The 24,055-nt window shown below is 59.6% G+C and overlaps 1 protein-coding gene and 1 long non-coding RNA gene across 3 annotated transcripts; one reads left to right on the forward strand and one right to left on the reverse strand.

Moving 5' to 3' along the window:
• Positions 1-1,545: 1,545 nt before the first annotated feature.
• Positions 1,546-19,452, reverse strand: LOC121094299. Of its 2 annotated transcripts, none has more exons than XR_005829802.1 (3): positions 19,338-19,452; positions 18,564-18,649; positions 1,546-2,084 (listed from the first exon to the last, which is right to left on the reverse strand). It is a non-coding gene; the product is annotated as an uncharacterized LOC121094299 (long non-coding RNA). The 2 variants fall into 2 exon arrangements; XR_005829801.1 differs by lacking the exon at positions 1,546-2,084 and adding an exon at positions 15,125-15,609.
• A 288-nt stretch (positions 19,453-19,740) lies between these two features.
• On the forward strand, positions 19,741-22,370 carry IER5L (immediate early response 5 like). The gene has a single exon (XM_040607585.1). It carries the CDS (start codon positions 20,077-20,079, stop codon positions 21,058-21,060), a length of 984 nt encoding a protein of 327 aa, XP_040463519.1. The 5' UTR covers positions 19,741-20,076; the 3' UTR covers positions 21,061-22,370.
• The last annotated feature ends 1,685 nt before the right edge of the window (positions 22,371-24,055 follow it).

Here is a 24,055-nt window from a genome sequence, read left to right on the forward strand (position 1 = left end):
CATCACTCCCTGCATTTCAGCAGCGCCGTGCTCAGTGCCTGGACCCAGGAGAAGGCTGATGGACCCAGTGCAGGTAGCACACGGGTTCCTCCTGAAGATGAGCTCCTCTGCACTGCCGTGTTCCCACTCCTTTCACATTTTATTTCTATGAACGATTGCACAACTAGCTTTCTCCTTCCTTCCCCTACCCCAGCTGCAGAAGGCAGATCTATCCCAGCCACATGAGACACTGCTGGAGGAGGTTAACCCTGGCATGGAGGGGGAGCAGCCCACCAGCAGCACTCCTCTCCCAGGCACCCCATTCTCCACACCAGAGCCCGAAGCACAGCCCCGCCTAGGGAAAGCAGAGCTGTTTTACCTCCGCATCACACACAAGAGGCATGGGTGCCCCGCTGCACGCACGCACACGCAGCCCCATGCCACCGGGAGGAACACACACGGGAGACGGTGACGGTCCGTTTGCAGGATCAGCAGTTCCTGCACATGCAGCAGCTCGCTGGTGAGCCTGGGTGCTCCCTCGCCTACGGATCCAGTCCCCTCTCCTTCCCCCCCTCCTTTTACAGCCTCAGCAAGGCAGGCAGCACCCCCTCACCTTCCCCCAGGCAGAAGGCCAGCTGGGAGCTCCAGGTGAGGGTGTTTTTCTTCACCCTCATTGAGATTACTTTCACGTAGGGCCCATCTGCAAAAAGCTGAGCCTTCCAGCACATCAGGCAAGGCCAGAGAAGAACCAGCATCTCCCAGAGAAAGGGAGGGAAGGCCCTAAAGCAGCCCATCGCTTAAGGATCCTGCTTCATCTCCAAGTGCCAGTGCCACCAGAGCAAGGGATGTCTCCCACCCGGTTTGAAGAGGAGCACAGCAGAGGCCATCCGCTTCAGGTACTGCACCATCTCAGGACCAGCACTGCTCGGGGACAATGTCCTCCTGACCTCCTCTGGGATCTGAGCTCAGGGAACAGCCCCAACACCTTTGCAAGCCAGGCCAGGCTGGGAAGAGCTCCCTGCGCCTTGGCAGACACTTGTGATGGGAGCTGGAGCCTTTGCAGCATCACCTCCTGTTCCTGCCAGGGAAATCTGCACAGGGCAGATAACAAGCTTTGAAGACACATTGCAGAGGGGGTCACCAGCCAGCAGGGTCTGGGAAACGCAGGCAGTGAGGAGCAGGGGGAGAAGGGGCTAATTAACCATCTCCTTCCCCAAGGGGATTGGTTTAGACAGCATGAAAGATTAAAGGTCTCAAGGATGCAGGGGGAGGTGGAGGGGTAGAATCTCCTCCCATGCATGGACACAGACAGGCACCACAGGACTCGTCAGGACCAGGCTATGAGCTATGGACATGATCTAGCACACCAAGCAAGGAGATAACCAACAAAATGATCTCCTCCTAAATTTAGCAGCCACCGTGCATATCATCTCCCAAACCTTCACCCCCACAGCCCACCCCCAGAGCTGTGCAAGGCTGATTTCCATCAAGGGCTGTCTTGGAAGAGACTCCTTCTATTTCAACCCATCTGCCAAGTGCAGGCAGCCTTCCCCAGATCAGCTCCCCTCTTCTGCAGCATGCCAGCAGCATGGACCAGGATCCTCTCCACCTAAAGCAGCGCACCCATAGCACTGAGACAGCAGTTGCCTACATACTACCTCAAAGCAGTCTCCCCTCACACAAAACACTCAAAGCACGGGTGTTTAGTAGCAGGATCCTGGCACATTTATTGTACCCTGTTGGTGGAACAGCCACCTCCTTCCGTTATTCTGAGGTTCGCAGCCCTGGGATCAAGAGCAAGGGCAAAGCTTGCCGTTCCCCTCTGGTAGGCATCCCAGCAGCTCTCTCCTTCAGCTGTGCACTCACACAGCTCTTGCAGCCAGCAACTGGTACGTGGATCCCTCCCATGAGGGTAGGAGCAAGCAGCTCTAGCTGAAATAGTGATTTCAGTGCTGCTCTCCAGACCTCAGCATCTGGCATGGCTGCAGGGCCAAGGGCAGGACACCTTCAGCAGTTGCTCTGTTCTGCAGCAGTTTGCAAGATCCCAAAGGAGAAGTCAATCCTGACACTCAGAGGGTCAAAATCACAAGGCTGAACCCCACTGCCTGCAACAAGAGGGAAGAGTCTTAGGGTGGCCACGCATGGACAAGAGGGAGGGAAGATGAAGGGACTCAAGCTTTTGGGGTAACAATACAGCCAAGCCCCAGCCACCTCTAGACTACAAAGCATCTTTCCTCCTGCCTTGGATGGGTGAGCTCACCTCACCAAGTGAAGGCCACCTAGATACAAAACTTGGCACAGTCCTGACACTGCTGCCATGGGTGATGAAGAACAGAAGATATCAGCAGCTCCAGGACCTGCAAGTATTCCCCATGACACCCCACAGAAAGGGTGGCTGTTTTGAAGTGCTGTGAGCTCCTGCTGGGACATCTCACACCATCTGGTCACATATCCCTCTCCTTCTGCATGTGCTGCCAGCATTCAGCCCCTTCTCCTGGTAAGGTCACTCGTGGTGAGAGCAGCTCTGGCAAGAATACACTCCCCTCCAGGCCCCCTCCCCCTGCCCCAGACAGGGTAGAGCATGGTACAGAGGGTTTGAATTTCCCTTTTTGCCACTTTTCATGGCACCGAAGGACAAGCTGGGCCAAGCATCACTTCACACAGGCGCAGGTGTTGTTCCAGGCTCTGGCAGGGTCCAGCAGATCCTCCATCACTAGCAGGACCCGACTGGCTACAGTCAGCCACACATAACATCCATTTCTCTCCAGAGATGAGGACACACCGTATGTACCCTAGGTGTGAGTCAAGCCTGGGTTTGGGGATCCAAAGGCACCCAGCTTCAACCACCTAAAGCTTTGACTTCAAACCTAAAGCTGAGCCTTAGAGCTGGGTGGAGGCAAGGGACAGGGTGGGATCCCGTCATTGCTTTTGCAGGTCTCATTTGGACCTGCACGAGCACAACCCTCCACAAACAGGCATCACATCCAACCCTGTGTCCACCACTCCGTCCCTGGCAGATCAGGTCTATCTAGTGAATCTGGGCCCAAGTTACAGCTTTGTAGCTTCAGGCTTTAGAAGTTTTAAATAATAACAACTTATATCCTCGCATCTCAGATCAAGCTCCCTTTTGGATCATCCAAGCCTCAGCCAGGAGTGCTAAACCAAACAGGCAGGACCAGTAAATGTTCCCATCCTACTTCTGCAGAGTAAAGCCTCCACTCCACACCCTTCCAGTCTGCCCCTGGGGTATCTGTCTGACAGGCAGAGCAAGGCTTTGGTGTTTAAGGCAGCTTAATCCTCCAACCTTTACATCAGTGGGGCCAGATCCTGGCTGTCTTGATTTGCCCAGGGTTGGGCCCCTCTTGATTCACCTGAGGTTGGGATGCAGCTGGGAATGGGGGGTGGGGAACTGCAAGAAGGGGCACAATTTGCAGCCATCACACACCAAGCCCTTTTCTCGCCTCCCCTGCTGCCTGTGCCAACCCCCGTGTGCTCTGCCAGGCAAGTGCGGCTCAGCCCAGCACCGGGAGGCTGTGGGGCTGAACCTGCCCGCACTGGTGCCTCAGGGCTGGCCAGGCGCGCTGAGCCCTCCCCCGCAGCCCCTCTCAACTTCTGCCTCCTCGACAAGCCCTCACGGCATTTTGGAGGGCTCCCCCCTTTTTTCTTTCCTGCTCTTTTTTGTCTTCAGTCCTCTTAGTGGGTGGGGAAAATCCCGGGTGTCAGACTTCAAAAGGGCGGCACTCACATGGCATTGGTGTCAGCACGGTGCGGCGGCCTGCACTGAGCCATGAGCCCTGGGGGGCCACCGCGCCCCCCGCAGCCTGCACCAGGCCCACACCAGGCCCCGCAGCCTGCACCAGGCCCACAGCCTGCACCCAGCCTGCACCAGACCCACACCAGGCCCCGCAGCCTGCACCCAGCCTGCACCAGACCCACACCAGGCCTCGCAGCCTGCACCAGGCCCACAGCCTGCACCAGGCCCACACCAGGCCCCGCAGCCTGCACCCAGCCTGCACCAGGCCTGCAGCCTACACCAGGCCCCACACCAAACCCTGGAAGGCCACTGCACCCCCCACAGCCTGCCCCCACCGGGGCCTGGCACACGGCCTGAGCCGGGGAGGGGGGCGCTTGGCTGCAGAGCCCTGCTCATGGGGTGTGTGGGGCTGGCGTTCAGCCCCCTGCCAACAAGCCCACCCCAAAAGCAGAGCCCCTGGGAATCAGCTCTGCAGGAAGGAAAGCGAGACCTTCGCCTTCTCCTACCCGCTCAGCACCACATCCCTGGCAGCAGCTTTGTGGCACGAGGTAGCCCTGCCACGTGCCCCATGACGCATTTTGGTGGCACAAGACAGCCCTAGGATGCGTTGCACCAAATATTTTGGTTTGTGCGTTTGAATTTCGCTTTTGGTCTGGGTGATTTTTCCAAAGACTGTGCCCAATTGTACAGGGTGGCCAGACCAAGGAAGAAGCAGAGCGTAGACCAGCACAGAGACACACGATGTGCTCTGTGCTATGCAGCCAAAAACCAGGAGGCACGAGGAGGCAGCCAGTCCTCTGCAAGAGCTTCAGTGGAAGGAGGGATGGAGGATGAACAGCTGGACAAAGCCATCTGCACTGAACCTGCTGTGCTGTGCTGAGCTCGGGTGCTCTCTGCACACTGCAGAGCTAACGTGGAGTAACAGAGCTGCCAACCCCAGCCCTGCACTGCTCCTACCTACAGCAGCCCTGGTCCACACAAGCCACCTCTTTCACATCTCGTTTCCAGATTAACAGAACAGGGCAGTTTGGAGCTGGTGCTTTCATAACAAACCTGTTTTCTTTCCCACTGTCACTTGCAACAAAGAAAAGCAGGCACACAGACAGTGGAAGGAGATGAAGCATCTATTTGATTTTTCTATTGTACTCCTGAATAGTAAGTTAAAGCCTATTCACAGCTGATTTGGTTCTGTTTTCAATGACATTTGAGACCCTCAGGCTTCATGAGGAGACAAGCTCTCCCACAGAAGAGCTGGCAGGAGCCAGCCTTGCAGAGTTATGATACAGTTTGGTCCTGGGAGGCGAGTCAGAAACCCCACACAGAGAGGAAAAGGGGGATGCTTGGGGCAGGGGAGCCCAGACCTGCAAGCCTGCACCAGAAACCCCACAGTTAGAGACTGGAAACAGCTTCGCTCCCTGCCAGGAGCAGAAAGAAACGTCAGAGTGGCATTTTGTTGAAAGAGGATGAGCAGGAGCGTGGGAGTATGTGTTGATGCTCCCTCCCCAGAGGAAAAGGCAGAGTTTTCAGTGAGAAAAAGCTGTCCTGGCTCGGTAGCTGTGCCAGGGAGGACAGGGAGCACTGGACAGGCAGTGCTGCAGCCTCCCCTGATGTGGAGGGATATATCAGGGTGACTCTGGCAAGCAGGTCAACCCACAGCATCCCTGGCAGCTCATCTCTGCCAGCCACTGCCTTGCAAGTATATGTGTCATGATTTTGGTCCCACTCTCCCTGGCATGTTTGGATGCAGCGTCCTTAGCCATGGCAGCCGGCACTGCCTGGGAATGGTCTCTTATACCACCTGCACTGCCAGACACACAGGCTCTTGAGCATCTGTACAGAGCATAGGACCAAATACCAGCATATACAGGACACCAGCCTACTAAAAGCCTTGAATAATGATTCCTGAATACATTGGAGGCACATGGCTGGGGACACACAACCGCTGCAGATGCCTGCTCTCAAAGCACCTCCTGTGGGCTCAGCTCCAGCAAGGTGCTGCGCTCCACCAGCCCGCAGAGCCAGCTGGGCACTGAGAAACAGTCATGCCTTCCCATGTGGCCCATACTGCCCAGCAAATACTCAGCCTATGTCTAACCTAGTGAAAAGCCGTCTGCTCCGTCTCTAGATAAGCAGGGACCCCTGAGCACCTCACCACACAGATGCAGGAAGGATGCTTTGAGCAGCACCCAGTTGCAGTGGAATAAGCCGCTGCTCCAGGATTGCTGGCACAAACCTTGATTTTAAGAAAGGGCTCAATGCCCTGGAGTTGCAGGGGTGCTTGAGGGAGGAACGTCCTTGCAGTGAAGTAGCCAAATAGCAGCCCCCACATTTCCCACTGTGAGCCTTTCCCGAGGAGAGGCAGGGCAGGAGGTCCCTAGCATCGCCCCAGGGCTGCCACCAGCAAACCCTTCAGCCACCCCAATGCCCCTCCAAAAGGATTTCCACTGCAGGGCCTGGGCAGGAGGCCAGGAGCCGAGGGAAGGGGGCTGCCGTTCCTCCAGCCTGCCAGCCACAGGGGATGCATGTGACTAGGTGTTGGCTTGGGTTTCCAAGCCCTGCGACAGCACCAGCTGCTCCTGCCCATCCCTCTCCCCCCAAACAGGCCCACAGATCAGGTTTCCCGGGACACTACCTCCAGGTGAGTCCCCGCAGACCTGGCCAACTTCCCCCTCTCCTCAGCCATTCCACAGAGATGCCAGACCAGCCCTTTAGCAGGTGAGCACTGGAGCATCCCTGCTGGCTCCAGCCAACACATCGGCAAGGGAAGCCAGCACATCCCACCTCCTCCTGCAAGCCCCGGGGATGCAAGAGCTGCGCTGGGCGCAGGGACTTGCCCCAGCAGAAACCAGATATGGGCCGCTCCAGAACCAAAAATAACTTGCCAGCTGCCTGGGAAGAGAGGAGAGCCAAGTGTGCACAGATCACGCACATGTCAGGAGGGGAGTCATCTGCATCCATCTTCAGGGATAATGGGGGGGAGCATGATTTTTGGTGCAATTCAATGGATATCAGCAGAGCAGCAGGGCAAAACAGCCTCCAGGCTTTTTTGGGCAGCAAAGCAGCAGACGGCCAATACCCCCAGGGCCCCATCCTCCATCTGGGGAAGAGCTGCCGTGCCTGGGAGCTGCAGAGAGCCCCGGTGCAGCTGTGCCAAGGAGCAGAGACCCCTGCTTGGTCCCTCCTCTCCTCCCCCAAGAGGCAGCAGCAACAGCAGCAGCCGCCAGAGCAGCTGGGAGCCCAGAGAACTTGCAAACTCGTGCTGGGTTGGGATGGCGTTCTCCCATCCCCATTCATTCCAGCAGCAGTCACCCAGAAATGCTCTCCCAGCCCGAGCAGGGGTGAGTGGTGCTCAGAGCAGGCTGGAACAGCAGGAAAGAAAATCCAGATGTGCAAACCAGAGCAAGGAGGCACCAGGCTCTGTTCACATCTCTTGCCAGCCTCCTGCCAGAGGCACTTGGTGTAGCCACACCTTGTATTTTCAAGAAACAAGAGCCCTGATCCTCAAAGCTTTCGGGAAGAAGATAAAATAGAGATATTTTTTTTCCTTGGGTTAGCCCTGATGGCCAACCCAGGGCTCAGGAGTGATGGCGGCACAGAATCTAGAGCTGCCTTCAGCATGAATGCAAGCAGTTGGACCCCATGAACAACAGCCCTTTGAGCAGACCCTGTCCATATCAAAGAAGTATGTTCTTCCAATTTCCATAATTACACACAATCACTAACAGGACAGGGCCATAGGGCTAGGCTGAACTAGAGAAGCAGCAGGTAACATTTCTGCATGAACCCACACTTCAAGGAATAATTTTTCTCTGATCATTCCCAAGTCCTTCACTTTTCATGCCTCTTCCACAGCAAGGCATTCACAACTTGATATATTTCAGAACCTGTCACCTCAGAGCAGGTCAAGATCTTCCCCAAAACCCAAGCAAGGAGCAGAAAGACCTGGCACAAGTCACCTGGTGCCCCAACTTTGTCACCCTCCTGAAGGCACCAGCATTGCTCATCTCCAGGCATGTTTACCACAGCCCAAGGGAGGGCATTCGCAGGGCACACCTCATGAAAAAGCCCTATAAAATAGTGCCGAGCCCTCAGCAGGTACAAGAGGACCTCAAAGAGCAGAGCCACAGCGGAGCTGACCTCAGGGGGAAGGAAGGAACATTTCCTGCCAGACTCGGGAGGGAAGCTGGCAAAAGCAATGTGAGGGCACAGCATTGCAGGATGCCAGTGCTTGCATGCACCCGCTGCCTCCTGGGGTTGTGCACGGGATCAGGGCTGCTCCTGCTTTCCCCAGGCCAGCCTCCCCAGGCAGGAGACAAGCAGGAGCTCGGTGCTCCCACAGCTGCCATTCTCCCTGCTCCAGCAGTGGGAGAAGAAAGCGGCATCAAACAAGCCTTGAGCTGTCAGCTCCCCAGCACCCTTGGCAGTGCTGCCCATGCCAGCATGGTACCCCTCCACCTCCTTTTCCCCGCGGCATCGCTGTGTCTGCAGAGAGAGAAGGAGCAGCTCTGCTTCCCAGTCCAGGGGTAACAGCAGCCAGGGGAGGATGGAGCCAGTTGCTCCCCATCTCCCAGCCCCACAGCACTGCCCCAACCAGGGGGGGTATCTCCTTCCTGCTGCCCCAGCTCCTGGTGCAACAAGGGCCTAGGAGGAAACCCCTGCACAGGGCCATCACTTCCCCAGGAAAGGCTCATTGTGTAGGGTAGAAGAGGAGGCCCTGGCACTCTGCAGGTCCATTGTCATCTCCCTGCAACGGTACGGGCAGAGCTGCTCTGTCCAGGGCTTCCTGTCCTTTTCTAGAGGGGGCAAGGCACTGGCTCATCTCCCACACCCAGACTCTGCTTGCTGTGCTTCATCAGGAGAGCCTTCATGCAGTTTTGGACCAAAAGTCTCTGGTTGCCATCAGCAAGTCTTCTGGGAAGGAGGTTTTAGAGCCTGGCACTGCAACTCTGCCCAACCAGTCTTACTGGGATGGGAAAAATCCTTACCTCTGCTCTCCAGTGTAGGTCCTTGAAGCACCCGCTGAGGGTTAAGACCTTGCTGTCCTGACCCTCAGCATCCCGAAGGACTGAGTGCTAACTCAGACACACTAAGAAAGCAAAAGCTCCACATTGGTGCTCTGCACCATCTAAAAGCCTGTTACTTCATTTCACTTGCTCTTTCATTTTAAGCTAGCCACCAGTACCTTGGGAAACACAGGCTAGAGAGACTTCAGATTTATTTTTGAGAGCTTAACATCCATTATGCTCTTAAAAAATTTATGCCTTTAAGCACCTCCACAGTGGCTGCTGAACACCCATTAAAAAAATTTCATCCATTGCTTAAGCCTGACAAGTCTCACCTTCAAGAGATACCCATAAAGACCTAGCAAGACACTCAGCTTGAGCCCTGGGCTCCTAAGACCTGACCACAGCACAAATAGCCTTGGGAAAGCCGTTATTCCCCCAAGAGAGCAAAACACAAGAGGTGAAGTTTATATCCCAGAGCAACCACTATGCACTGACTTTGCTGCAGACGACTGTGGCAGGACAGCTTGATGTGTCAGTTGGAAATGCAATTAACTTCAATGTGCAAGGGGATAAAAGAAGAACTGAGGTTCCTATGGATGCAGTTGCTTGGCTCTTAATTCCTCTAGCAACACCAGCCTAGCGATTTTATCCATGTCTCATTTCTACCCTTCCCAGAGCAGGAAGAGTTCCCTTCAGCCTTGGGAATGCCTGTGCGTGTGGGAAAATCACGCAGTGCACAAAACTGCAGTGCACCCAGGAGCTGTTTGCAAACAGCTTCACCTCCAGGACCCCCAGCTCACAGCTGCTGCTGTCTCCTCCAGCAGCTGTATTTCACCCTTTGGGGCTTCTGCTCCAACATCAGAGCAGGACGGGTCCAGGGTCGGGCTGGGTCCAAGCATCACTGCATCAGAAACAGTCAGCTCGGGGATGTGGAGGGGCGCGCACCTCAACTGCCTCAGTGCAGGGCTCTTCCAAGGCACCTGCTGCAACACAACCATCACAATGTGTTGGGCAGATGTGAGGCTGCTGATGCAAGTTTCTGAATGGCAGGCAAGGGAAGAAAAGCAAAAAAGAGTGAGTAACTGACAGGCCTGTAGGGGAGCTTTCTGGTGCCCACCTCCATCAGACAGCTTCACTAGCGCCCCGTGCAGCCCATGAACCTCTCCTCCCCCCCCCACACGCTGTGAGGCTGTGATCCCAGACACAGACAGGTCCCTGCTGCGCCAGGCACAGCACGCACACGTAAGGGAGCTGTTTGCAAGACAGAAAGTTGTCAGCATCGCAGCACCGAGGAGCGCAGGGAGCACTGCGTGAGTGCTGAGGGAACACTGAGTAAGGGACTGGACCAAGGGCAGGCAGTGTGGCTGCAGGCTGAGCCGTGCAGCCCAGGGCCCCAAGCACACACCAGAGAGCAGCCAGGCACAGCAGGAGGTGTTAGGCTGAGCCCCTACCCTCTCCCCTGCATCCAGGTGAGACAAATTTGTTTCCTCCTACACCATCATCCCCATTCACACCTCACTAGAAGAGATGCACGGGTCACTCTGTGCTCCCACACACTGCTGGGCTGGCCACAGCTGGGGAAGGACCTCCAGGGCTGCTTATTCAGCATCCATGAGGCAGCGGGTTAGCTGCACCTGCAGCACAGAAGCAGCATGGTCTCCCTGCACCCTGGGTTTGTCACTGGATGCAGCAGCCCACAGCTCACCGCAGGCAGCCTCTCCTACTCCACTGCTTCCTTTTGCACAGAAAAATGACACAGTGCAGACTCCGCTGCAGCCCAGAAGGGTTTCTGCTGCCTTTGATGCACCCAGGAGGTCACTGCTGCACAGGTTGTCATCCAGCATCCAACCACACGAGTCCCTGCATTTAGAAAAGCCAGGTCCTGGCACAGCAGGTCCCTCCACAGCCACAAGCCCTGATGAGCTTCAGCTCTTCTGCTCCTGCCATGCCACTCATGCACGGAGAGCTTTCCACACCACAGGGAAGAGTTCCTCTGCTCTGGGTATGACTTTCACCCAGACAACCCCAAATCCAAGCAAGACCAGCAGCTCTGCACGCTGCCAACCATGCTGGGCCAGGCACTAGGCTGGAAGCCGTATGGACATGAGCCTGAACTCACAGCACGGACCAGCTGGAGCCCAGGTCCAGGCAGGATCAGGCATGCCCAATATTCTTTCCTCCTGCACCCAGGAGCGAAAAAGAATCAAGTGCAGCCCCTCGGCAGGGAAGCGTAGCTGCACCCAACAGTCCAGGAGAAAAAGGCTCAGCCAAGAGCGCTGGGCTCTGCCCTGCCACCCAAGCCCTCCCCTTGCCTTCCCACCCATGCAGCCCACAGGTGAGCCACAGCCTGTGACCCTGGGCAGCACAGGCAGACCTGGGCCGTCTGCCCCAGAGTATCACCCAGCGCGAGCCAGCTCAGCTGCTGGCTCCCTGCAGCGCCACAGCCCTCCCCACCAGTTGTGTTTTGGTGGTTATTCCTGCTTTTCCAGTCAGCAAGGTTCCAGTTTTGTGCTCCAGCAGCCCCTCTCCAGCACATTTGCCTGCCAGAGGGATTTCATCCCCCCTCCGCTGAGGCTCAGAGGGGCACGGAGGTGAGGTGAGGACTGCCAGGACAGGGCAGCAAGGACAAAGCAATTCGAGGCACCCAGGTGCCAGCCCACACCTAGCCGACTCCACTGGGGTGGATGTTTCAGGGACACCCCCATCACGGGTCACCCACCCAGCTGTGGCGCCCACCATGCGCCCAGGGCAGGCGTGGCTGCCCCGCGGCCGGCAGGAGCCGCTGGGGGCTGGATGCTTCCCTGCCGTCTCCCTCCAGGTTTGCACAAGCCGTCTGGAGGTAACTGCTGGCCAGGGGCCAGGCACGCCGCGGCCGCTTTGATGTGGGCGTCTGCTGGGGACATGCCAGGGCCGGGCCAGGGTGCTTGGCTGGAGGCACTGGGTGCCAGACTGAATTATGCCGGGGGGGGCGTGTGTGTGCGTGCTGGGGGGTGCGGGGGGGAACCTCCGGGTCACAGCTGGCACGAGAAATCTGCCGCGCTGCCCGCACCGCGGCCGCTCCGCGCTTGGCTCCGGCGCTCCTTCTCCGCGGGGCCGGCGAGCGGGGACGGCCCCGCTGCGAGGGGACAGCCGGGCGCTGGTGGCCCATGGCACGGAGAGCAGCGAGGCGGCACGGCTCGGCCCCCGGCCCCCCCGAGCGCCCGCGGCGGCGGAGGTGGCCCAGGGCCGCGCTCGCAGCGCCGCGGCCGGGCTGGCGGTGCCCAGGCGCCGAAGGGGTTACGGGGCGCGGGAGATGGCGGTAATAACGGAGGCCAAGCGAGTGATTTTTATCTTTAAAAAGCCCACGGCCCGGGGTGCGCGGCGCTGCTAGGGAGCTCGCTCGGGCACAGCCGCTGCTCCTTTAAGGTATTTAACAACAAAGTGGGTGAACACGCTGGCTCCTCCCCGAGACGGCACATTCCCTCCGGGTCCCCCCGCCCCAGCCACGAGTGGCATCGGGACCCCCACGCCCGGCCCCGGACTACCAGTCCCGGCACGCCCCGGGGGCTCGCTCCCTGCCGGGGATTGTAGTCCCGATCCGGCCGGGCACCGGGAGGCTCTGCTGGGGAGAGGTTATCGTTCCCGTCGCAGGCAGCGATTAACCGTTTCGGAGCCCCGCGTCACCTGGCAGCACTAATTGGACACGCTTTGTGTCACTTTTAGCGAGGAAGGGGACCCCCACCGAGCCGGGGGCCAGCAGCCCGGGCAGGTCCCACACACCATCCCGGCGTTCGTTCCCCACTCATGGCACAGCTCCAACTTTAGTACCATTTTTGCCCCAGCTGCCCTCCCTGCAGGCTTAGCGAGCACAGGGGACAGGGAAGGATCTTGAGCTTTGGTTGCTCTCAGTGCCAAGCGTGACTGCCCAGCGCGTGAGCCCTGGGACAGGGGTCTCACCCAGGGTGGGCAATGCCTATTGCAGGGGCTGCCCAAGGGCCCCACGCCAGACGATGCCTGCGCTGTAATACATGCCCTGCCCCGCACAGATTAGCATCTAGAAACCACAGGACAGGGTAGGTGGGAAGCAAAACAGAGGCAGAGACGAAGGATTAGCCCTAGATCACAGGCGCCTGGTCTCTTTGCCCTCCCATCATCGTGTAACAGCTTGCTGCCTGGACTCCTCCGACAGCCCGCCAGTCCCATTGCTGGCAGGGAGCACGGCTATAAATCCCACTCGGTCCCCAGCAAGTCCCATCCTGCTCCACCCAGGACAGACAGGAAAAGGATCTGCAGGTAACGTTCCCCATTCACACTAGTGCTGGAGAGAAGACTTTCCAGTTAGGGTAAGGACTGCGCACCAGCACAGCCACATTTACAGCTATAACACGAGGCCAGACCAAGCCCAGGGATCAACCCTTGGCTGCACAACACTAAAGACTTCAGGATATTTGACTTAGCCATTAAACAGAGCCGCCATCTGATACCACAGCCCAGAAAACAGCCCTGGCTGCCTGGGGTAACCCATCCCTCCTGGAAGTGATGATCTGGGGTGACAGTGGCGAGACCTCAGGGCAGCTCCAGAGCACCATTCAACATCAGCTGCCAGGGGAGCCCCCAGAACAGACGTGCTTTCTCCAAGAAGGTGGTAGTCACATCCACAATCCTCCCACAAAATCCACTCCAGGGACCTGGTGCCAAATGCAGCAAACAACTTTGGGGTCTTGGTCTTGGTTTCTCCTCAGGACAGCTCACCGACATGCCAAACACCAGCACGGAGAGGCAGCCTAACTGCTCAGCGCACAGCCAGACCATGAGGACAAAAGCACATTTGCCAGGTGAGGCCAGACCTCAAAGCTGGCCTTTAGCCTGCCGTTCACCTTACTGCTCTTAAGCGATACTTGTTCCCAGCCCTAACCCAAGAGCCACCACAGGTCAAAGCATTCTCCCAGGAGTGACTCCACAAGCCATGGTCACAAGTGCCCTGAGTGAGTGACCTACACTGACCCCCCTGCAGCCTCAGTCTCCAGCTCTTCCTAGATGGGACTAGTGCTGAGCACAGCTGGGTTTCACGGACAGAAGCACCCCGAGTTTTCTAGCCCTTCGGCATATTCCTACAGGAAACACCAGGCAGCCAAGCCCAGCCTGAAGCCACACAGCCCTACGACCAGTCTGAGCGTTGGTGCCATCACCACTGCAAGCTGCAGGACTTGCTACCAAGCAGGCCAGAGGCTGTGGGTACTTTGACTACTGCAGCACCTCAGAAATGCTCAAAGGAGCCACGGGGATGCTACTGATGCAACACTCCCGTCCAAGCCCCCAGGCAGTCACCACAGTGGCAATGCCTGCCCTGAGCTTCCAGGGTCCCTTATGCACCACATCCATCAGGGAGCTGTGACAAGCAGGGTGGCAAGGTCCAGGTGAGCACCCAGTGCAAGGTGTGAAACACCAGCTCGCTGGAGGGAGTGGATGCCAACTTCATCCCCTCTAAGCTTGCCACACCCAGTTTATCTTGTAGCTTTAGCATCCTGCACAATGGTTTTGCAGGAAATACATATCTCCTTGTTTCTGGCACTTGGAGGATAAGGCGCTAGCAGAGACCAGCACAGTAGGACAAGCTTGCTAGAGACCTGGAGAAGTACCTGTGCCAGAAGCTTTATACTGCTGCAGAACATCACACGAGTGGCTCTGGGTGCCAGGTGAGCCAAGCAAATCACACAAAGACCAACTGGGATGCTGCAGCCTCCCCACAAACACCCACAGCTCTGCTCACATCAGCAGCAGCTCTTTCCCCCCCCCCCCAGCTCTAGCAAGGAACAGATCTGCTACTGTGGACTGACTGCTGGGCACACCAAGCGGCAAAAGCAAGCATGGCCTAAAAAAACATCGGCACAGGCAGAGGCCCCCTTCTCCTTTGGGTCACGTCACCAGCCGGCTGGCACTCACAGCAGGATAAGCAAAGCCCGCTGTGGAGAGGATCAGCAATAAGATCCTGGTAGCGATCACCACCTCAATTCCACGCTCCCAGGATTAGTCAAAGCAAGAGTCATGCAATTCCCATGCAAGGGGACCTCCCAACACTTCAGTGGGAGCACAGAAAGCACCAGAAAAGTTCGTAAGCACCACCTTGGGCACAGGGATGGGTTAGGCTCTGCTGGCCATGCAGCCGTGAGAGGCCATGAAGCAACAGCAGGGAAGTTTATGGGTTGCACCCATACACTGCACAGCAGTGCCCAGGGTACAAGAAATGTAGGCAATTGAGTCGGTGAAGTTAGGTAGGAACAGACCAGATCAAAGTACTGAGCCCCTCATCCATGCCCCGTGCCATGGTGATGCTTGGGAGGCATTGTACAGCTCCCCAGCTTAAAAGCACAGAGGAACAATAAATGGACAATTTTTTCAGTGTGGCTTCATCTCAATTTTCTCCAGGATTTTATACAAAGTATTTGGCTGCAGTACTAGAGCTGTGAGAAAGAGCTGATGGCTAACGAGGCAGTGGGGTGACAGCCTTACCCACAGCCCGCTCCATCAATACGGCTGGATACACTGCTCTGAGGGCTGCTGGCTTCGGAGACACACGCCCTGTCCTCCACGCGCTGCAGCAGACCCTGTGGGTCTGTGTTACAGGTGTCCCCACAAGCTGGGGAGCAGCTTGTTGGGGGGGGGATTGGGCAGGCAACATTGTACCTACCCAGCACGGAGGAGGGGGTGGCAGAAGCCGGCCCTGCTCCCAGAGCTCAGCCTGAAAACCTTGTTCTGGCTTGTTTTCCCACTAGCTTTGGGTGCCTGACTTGTAATAAGTAAGCCTGAAAAGCAGGCTCCTTTTCAGACATGCCAGGCACCCACAGCTCCAACTCGCAGACGCGTCTCCCGGGAGTCAAGTTCCAGGTACACCTGAAAAAAAAGTAATGTTTCAGCCAATGCACAAATGTCTCCGCTTCCTTGTCTGAGAACAGCTGGGCAATGCCCAGGCCCAGACCCAGACCTCTGAGGCTCTAGGGGAAATTGCTCTATAGCAGCCAGTCTAATTGCACTGAAATTACGAGATCAAGCAGTAAATTCACGTCTGTGTTCGTTGCTCTGGGTGGCAAGGCAGCACCGGCAAGCGCCTGATCTCCGATTGCTGCAAATTCATGTTTCATTGGAAAGGGAAGGAGGGGGTTAATGAAGGAGAACATTGCCAGTTGGAAGTGCTACCTAAAAAGGGTTTCTCCTACTAGCTGAAGCAAAATGGTTTCTCTTGCCAGCTTGTTTACTCTGCAGCTGAGAGCAGCGGACCGCCAGGTTTTGCTACTGGAGCCTGCTGCAGGATCGACGGCTGCGAAACCAGCCCTGGCACCCGGACATCAGCAGGGCTGGACAGACAGACTGCCGTACAGCTGCACCATCCCCAGCCCAGGGCCAGCCTCACAGCACCCGCACCACAGCCTGGCCCCCAGGACCAGCAGCATGTACACCAGGAAACGTGCAGCTGCAGCCCTCCAAACAGCAAATCCCGGGCCCATGCTCCTTTCCTTTGAGGAAATAATGGTACTCACCATTTAATGGCCAGTCAAAAGCTGTAATTATATTTAACAGAGATGGTTTTAGACCAACTGTCCCCTAGAGAAGTAGGGTCCTTAGGGCCCTTTCCCATGGGAAGGGCACACAAACCCCAGTGGAGACAAGGCAACATGGATGCTGGACAGGGCACAGAGATTTTCCTGGGAAAGGCAAGCACCAAACCCATCCTGCCCCAGCTTGCTGCTTCACAGCCAGAAAATGGACAGGGTTCATTATCCTCTTTCAGGAAAGCAGCGTTTACAGTCATGTGCCAAGACAGGTATCAGCCAGATTCCTGTCTCCGGGAGATTTCAGAGTCCACAGGCCAAACCGAAGCAGCGCAGCTTTCACAGTGCGCAGCCCGTCCCAGCTCCAGGATTAAAGCCACCGTATCTGCAAACAAAACGCTTGCACCCGCCAGGAGAGCAAGCCTGCGGCTGCCGCCAGCCTCACCAGTTGCAACACGGTGCCCGGCAGTCAGCGTGAGGATCAGGCCCGTGTTTTATAGCCTTTATATTAATTACCCAAAGTCTAACTACGATTAAAGTTTTAATTTCATCTTCATCTCCTCAAGGCTCCTGCTGTGCTCTTGGGTTTTCCTGGTGCCACGAAGCTTCTCAGGCAGCTACAGCAGAGGGCACTTACCTGACAGCCAGAGGCGGCAGCATCTCCCGAATCGGGGCTGCCCCACAGCCCCAGGGGCTGCCCCAGTGACGTGCCAGCCTCTGCAAGGCCCTCTGCACCTCCATACACCTGGCGCTGCTGCAAGCGAGGCCCTGCAGAGTCCACCTGGCCCTTCACTTAAATCCATGACCGGAGGTCTGCAGGGCCGTGCAACGATTACAGGGCAGCAGGCCGGTGTGGGGCAGCGTCCCGAAGCTATGCTGCAAGTCCAAGCTGAGGCGGGACAGCGAGCAGGAGCTCGAGGCGGAGGAGGTCTGCCAGGGCAAAGCTTTGTGGCTGGCACTGTCCGCACTGCCCAAGCCACCCCATAGCAGCCAGCCAAAAAGCAGTTCAGGCTTTTAGCCTGGACCACCTAGGCTGGAGTTCTACAGCTGGAGATGGGCCAGAATACAGCAAATGCCAGCTGAACAAGAGAGGCAACTGCTGCCTGTGCTGGCTGGGTGGAAGATGTGGCACAGGCTGGCAGCAGCAGCGCTTTCTGCCCTGGTCCCCTAGTGCCCAGGGGGCTGCAGAAAATGCTGGAGAGCTGCAGCTGGGGCTCAGTCCACAAGCACCAACGCCAGCACCCCGCGAGGGCAGAGCCTTTTATCTTGCTGAGCGGGTGCAAGGCCTGGCTCCAGCCACCAAAGCACCCAAAGCTCAGCACCAGTTTGCGTGATGGGCCCCAAACCCCATCCCTGCAGCACCCCATAGTATCTGTGCAGACCAGCTCAGGGCATCATCTCCCAGATCTCCAGCTGAAGCGCAGCCACAGCCTTGGAAAAGCCAACCTGCGGCCAGGAAGGATTGCCAGGGAGACTGGTGGAGGACAGAAAGGATACAGTGCAACCCCAAATCACCAGTGCCGCCCATACCCCCCGCCTTGAGCTACAGCCACTCTCTGGACAGGGGTTGGATTACTTTCTATGTTATAAACAAGGAAAGCGGGTCAAGAGTATCCTACAAGAGCTTGGGAATGCACAGAGCGTCATTCAGCCCAGTTTGCATGGCTGAGGTCAGGTTGTGGAGAAGGTTGCTCCACAAGCAAGGTGGACTTAGCCAGCTACTGCTCAGGGGACAATGAGCTGCCCCAGCCCAGCTGCTATCCCAAATACCCTTCCACAGGGACAAAATCCTCCCTGGCCCTGACGCCAGGCTTGCTCCTGTTCCTTTGGGTGGAGGACGTGAGCAAGCTGAGCCAGTGGACTCCAGGCAGGCCAGGAAGCAAGCAAAGCCCTAGCCCTTCCAGTGTAGCCCCACAGCCCCCTGTGGAGCCCAGGCTTTGCACAGTGCCGCCCCCCAAAGCTGACGGAGCCCAGTGACCACCTTACAGGGCTGCCCCTGCGGTTTGGGGGTCAGGCTGCACCGGTGGGAGCAAGGGCTTTGGAGGTTTGCTTTGCAGCAGACCCCCCACAACCCACAGACACGGGGCTGCCCCCGCTAAGGCACACAGGCCAGCACACCCCCCAGAGCAGGCACCCAGCACGGGGAACCCCCCCCTCCCCACTGCTTTCTACAGAAGACGCCATTTCAGGAGCAGCTCCTGTTACCCCACTGCGGTCCCCGCTGGGCTCCCCAGCTCATGACCCCCTTCTGCCATTAAGACGCTTCAGCCCCCTGCCCTGAGCCCCCCCAGCTCCTACCTGCTGCAGCTCCTCGGCGGTGACACTGGCTCCCCCGAGCACTGCTGCTCCCCCGGAAGATGGCTGGGTCCCTCGGTGGCCAGGTCCTTTAAGCAACAAGCAAGGGGCAGCCCTGAACCCCTGTGCCCCCCAACCTCACCCATACCAAAGGGCCTGCCCAGACCCCTCCTGTCACGTGCACCCTGTGAGGGGGCACCTGTAGGAGCTGGGGTGCAGCCCCACAGATTCAAGACCGCTGTGTGCGACAGGGTGGGATGGGAGCCCTTAATTAGCAGCAAGCCCTGCGCGGCGCCGCTCCCGCTGGGGGGGAGCACAGGTGCGACCGGGGACCTGCCGAGGGGCACAGCCCTGCCCCCACGCCGGGGCACCTCGGGCCGGTCCTGCGGGGCGAAGTGGGACACCGGCAGGGCGGGATTGTCCCTGCGGGGCTGCTGCTGCTGCTGCTGCTGCCGGGGCGCGAGGGAAACCGGCGCTACCGGGGTGCCCCCGGCCTCCTTCGCCTTTAACGCGGCCGGGCCAGGGCAGCCCGAAGCGGGGGTGTGTGCGCGCCGGGGTCCGCGGAGGGGAGCGAAGGGCTGCGTCCGGCCAGGAGGAGACAGCCGCCCCCAGCACGCCAGGGGAGGGGACGTCACCGAGGGTGCCGGGGGCAGGCAGCGCCCCCGGGGGTGTCACGGAGGAAGGGGTGCGGGGGGGCCTGAGCCCCCAGACAGCGGAGCGGGGCGGCCCATGCGGCGGCCCCCGCCCTCGCGGGGCTCGGGGCCGCCCCACGCTCACCTGTGTGTGGAGAGCGGCATGGGGGGGGCGGCAGCCCGGTCCCGCCGCCGCTCCGACAGGGCATCACGGGGCCCAGCGGCGCCCCCCGCCTGACCCGGGCGCCCCCGCCGGGTCCCCGCCGCCCTCCTGGGCCGTGCCGGGCCTGTCAGCGTTTGAACGGCGCGAGGGGCCCGCCTCACCCTTATTGGCCGCCGCGCCCGCTCGTCAGGCCGCCCGCCGCCGCCCCGTTGGCCGCGCGCGCCGGGGGGCGGGGCGCGGCCGGCGCGGCACTATAAAAGCGGGGGCTGGGCGGGCGGGCGTTCAGTGCCGCTGCGCGACAGGTACCGACCGGCGCGGGGGGAAGTTGCGCGCGCGCGGCGTGGGGGGGCGGGGCGGGCGCGCGCGCGGAGGGGCGGGCGGGGGCGGCGCGCGGGGCGGGCGCGCGCGGCGCTGGTGGCGCTGCCTGCACGCGCCGTCCCTGCACGGAGCGCGGCGGCGGCAGCAGCAGCGGGAGCCACCGGCGCGCACGTCGATGCCTGCTCTGCTCCCGCCGCTGGCCGCCCCCTGAAGACGCCCCTCTCTATTTCCCCCCTCTCCAGCGACCTCAGGCTCTTTTCCTCCCCCCTTCCCCTTCCCCCCCTTCTGTTTCCCTTCCCTCCCCCCCCGCCTCTTTATCCTCCTGTTTTGCGACCCTCCGCACCCTCCCGGCTGCCGTGTGGATGCGGCCCGGGGTGCCTGGCTGCGCGGGTGGCGAGAGCAGATGCTGAGGGGCCGGAGGAGGATGGAGTGCACCCTCGATGCGCAGAGTTTGATCAGTATTTCCCTGCGGAAGATCCACAGCTCCCGCACGCAGCGAGGCGGTATCAAGCTCCACAAGAACCTGCTCGTCTCCTATGTGCTCCGCAACGCCCGGCAGCTCTACCTGAGCGAGCGCTACGCCGAGCTCTACCGCCGCCAGCAGCATTACCCCGACGGCGCCCCGCTCCTCGCCATGCCCGCCTGCCCGCCGCCCACCGCCGCCCCGCCGGAGCTGGCGGCGCTCCCGCTGCCCGCCGACACGCAGGACCGCGAGGCGCGGAGCTGCGCGGCGGCGCGGGGCGGCGCGGAGCTGCTGGAGGTGCCGGTGTGCGCCGCGCCCCCGGAGCTGCAGCGAGCGCCCTGCAGAGACTCGTCCCCGGGCTTCTACCGGGCCGCCGGCAGCGCCGGTCCCGGCGGCGGCAGCGCGCCCCCGGGGCTGCTCTACGCCGCCGGCTGTGACTTCGGGAGCGGCGGGGCGCCGCACTGTAGCAGCCGCACCACGGTGCTGGATTTGGACACTCACGTCGTGACCACGGTGGAGAACGGGTACTTGCACCAGGACTGCTGCTCGCAGTGCCCCTGCTGCTGCCAGCCGGCGCCGGGGCTCGCCTCCCCGCCGCCCACGCCGGGCACCAAGCGCAAGTATTACCCGGGGCAGGAGGAGGAAGAGGAGGGGGTGGAGGAAGGGGAGCCGGGGGGAGGCGGGGTGGCGGGCGGCCCCCCCTTCGCCCCGTGCACCAAACGCGCCCGTTTCGAGGAGTACAGCGCTGAGCACCCCCAGGACTCTTCCAACATCTCCAACTTGATCTCCATCTTCGGCTCCGGTTTCACGGGGCTGGTGAGCCGGCAGCAGGCGGACTCGGAGCAGCCCCTCAACGGGCAGCTGTGCAGCAAGCAGGCGCTGGCGAGCCTGGGAGCCTGGACTCGGGCCATCGTCGCGTTTTAGAGAGGAGCGGGAGCAAGGCGCGGGGCGGGGGGCGTTTGCGAAAACGGGGGTGCGATCCGAGGGACGGCGGCTCCGGAGGGGGGGACCCTGAAACAAAGGCGGGGAGGGGGGTTGGGGCGAGGGGAGGGGGGTGGAGGGTGCCGAGGGGTGCGCAGGGGAGGCGGGAGGGCAGAGCCACGCTAGTGTTTTATAAATTGTACAATAAAGAAAAAAAAATCTAAGATCTTGGGACTTTATTTTTGCAGAGATGAGAGAAAAAAACAACAAAAAAATAAGCAAACGAAAACAAAACAACAACAACAAAACCCGAAGCACCTATTTAAATAATCCTCTTTGTGTCGGCCCGGGTTCTCTGCGCGGCGGGTTTCCCGGGGCCGGTGCTGGCGGCGGGGAGCGCCACGTGAGAGCCCGGCCCCGGGACCCCGCGGCGGGAGCCCCCCGGCTGCCCCGCTGCCCCGGCGGGGTCTCTCCGCCCCGGCTCGGCGGGGCTCGGGGGGCGGGGAGAGGGGGAAGCAGCCGCTGCCGGTTCGGTTTTGTGCGTTTCTTTATATATTTAAAAGAAAAAAAAAAGGGGGGGCAGAAATGGAAACATTTCAACTTTCCTCCCAGAAGAAACGTGTGCGATGTGACTTCTCCTTCCCACCGCTTGTGCCGGGGTAACGCTGGAGGGTTACGAGAGCTGAATTTGGGGGGGGGGGGGGGGGGTGAAGCAGGGTCCGGGGATCCCTCCGGGCTGCTCCCTGCCACGCCGGGGAGGGGGCGAGCCGCCCCCGGCAGCCCGGAGCCTCCGCCTCGGTGTGTATTTGTGATGCCGCAGGTAACCGTGTAACACTACTCACGTCTCCAGTGTGCTGTGTCGGGTCTCTTACTCTTCTTTTTTTTTTTTTTTTTTTTTTTTTAATTTTTCCCCTCCCGTTAAGTTCAACTGTTCTGATTTCAGCCTTCCAAAATCATAAAACCAGCATTGTTTGGTCTTGTGAAGAGATCTGTCTCCTATAGAGTCTCTTGATTTTTAATTTTTTTTTGTAAAGAAAAACCTTTTGTTGTAAAAAGGTGGGTTTTCTGGTCGTTGTCCCCTCCTTGTTTTTTTATTTGCAGCCTGCCCACTCCCAACTTCATGGTATCAGCACTATGTGTAACTGAGGATGCTTTGCCAAATGGTCTGTTGGGGTCTTTTTTTTTTTTTTTTTTCCTCCTTTTTCTTTGTTTGTAAGCCTGTATTTTTGTGCACATGGAATTGTATATCGCCGGGTAAAACTGTTCAGATTTGTTTAAATTTATAATCTTAATAAAAAGTCGATTATAAAGTTGCTGTGCTCTCGCGTTCCCTCACCCCGCAGCCAGCGGAAGCCCCTCTCCTGAGCCGCCGCTTCCCCTCCGCACCGGGGAGCCTTTGCCGAGGCTCCGACTGTCCCCGCCCCCCCCCCCCCCCCCCCCCCCCCCGTGCACCCCTCGCCCCCGGCAAAACCCCTTTATCCCCCCCCAACACCATCCAGCTTCACCCTCTCCCCCTCCGCCTGGCAGGCGGCAGCAAGAGCCCCCCCCCGCGGGTCTGGGGGGTGCCACGCAAAGCGAGGCCCAGGTGGGGAAGGGGCCGTGGCTTGTGTCCCCTCCCCGCTTCCCCCGGCGGGGGGAGCCAGCAGGACCCCCCCTGCCCTGCCCCTACCTGGGCAGCGCCGCCGCCTGCGCGCTCCTGCGCGCACCCCGATGCGCTCGGGAAGTTTTTTTAAGTTGGAGTTTGTTACCGCCGCGCGGGGCCGCTGCGTGGTGCGGGCGGGTTTTCCCTCCCCCCTCGCTCTGTGCATTTTTCCCCTCCCCTCCTTCACACCGAGCGCACGAAGCCGGCGCCGCGGCGCACCGCCCCCAGGCCGGCCTCAGGAGGGGAGAATATCTGGGTGTGTTTTTTTTTTTTAAATCCCGTGCAAAAAGCGCAGTTTCCAGCATCTAGCGCAAATCCCCCAGCTGGAGCCCCTCCTCTGGCCCCCGCAGCCCCAGCAGCCCCGGGACCCCTCCGCCTAGACCAAGACAGGGACAAAGCCCCTTCCCCAGCCCCGCGCATCGCCGCGGGAGCGCAACTAGCCCCTCTCCCGCAGACACCCCAAAAATGGGATTGCGGAGGGGGCCGGGGGGCTCGACGCGCGTGGTGCAGCCGCGGAGGAGCGGAGCGCGGATCGCGCCCCCCCCCCCCCCCCCCGCCCCGGCCGCGCTCCCTCCGCGGTCCGCGCACCGCTCCGCGCCCACAGCGCCCCCTGGCGCCCGCAGCGGGACCCGCCGGGGCCGGGGCTGGAGGGGGCCCGACCCCGCTGCGGGGCAGAGGAAGGGGCAGGGGCGGCCCCGTCCTGCTCAGGAAGCAGGACCCGAATGCTGGACTGAGCCCCGCTGCCCTCTCCTGCTGCTGCTCCTCCAAACAGCCCCAGAAAATGAAATTTAAAATATAAACCCTGTAAAACCACTGGGCAGGTGCAGCAGCCCTGGCGGGAGCAGCGCCAAACACTCTGTGGAGCCAGGAGCTGGATGCTTGGAGCAGGGGAGATGCGCCCATGGAGGCAGAGAGAAGCCCCCTCGTCAGGGCCGGGACCCCAGGGCAGCTGAGGCCTGACCCGGCCCCATCCTGCTCCCCTGCCCTGGGAGTCGCAGCCCCCAGCACGGAGCAGCTGGAGAGGGGCCCCGGCAGCAGGATTAGCAGGAGCGGCAGCTCCCGCACTCATAGCTCTGGCTCTTGCGCACAAGATTTAGGGGAAGTTTTGAAAACGAGCTACTTCTGTGGGTGTCGCAGGTCAGCACAGCTAGGTGCCGAATCCCAAAGGCCAAAGTACCCCCACCCCGCAGCCCCCACCTCAGGCAGCCCAGCCAGAGAGGGGCAGAGCTTGCCTTAGCCCAACAGCCACGTGCATCAGCCTTCTGAACCGCTCCCCATCTCCTAGACCTTGGCATTTCCAGCAGTAAAGAGGCCATCTCCAGGAGGACCCCCAGCTCCTGCAGGACCCGACCACCC

Source organism: Falco naumanni, chromosome 9 (assembly GCF_017639655.2).
Source record: "Falco naumanni isolate bFalNau1 chromosome 9, bFalNau1.pat, whole genome shotgun sequence".
Taxonomy (NCBI): Eukaryota; Metazoa; Chordata; class Aves; order Falconiformes; family Falconidae; genus Falco; species Falco naumanni.

Coding starts and splice junctions, on each gene's coding strand:
- IER5L (XM_040607585.1), top strand. CDS start 20,077: ATGCTGAGGGGCCGGAGGAGGATGGAGTGCACCCTCGATGCGCAGAGT.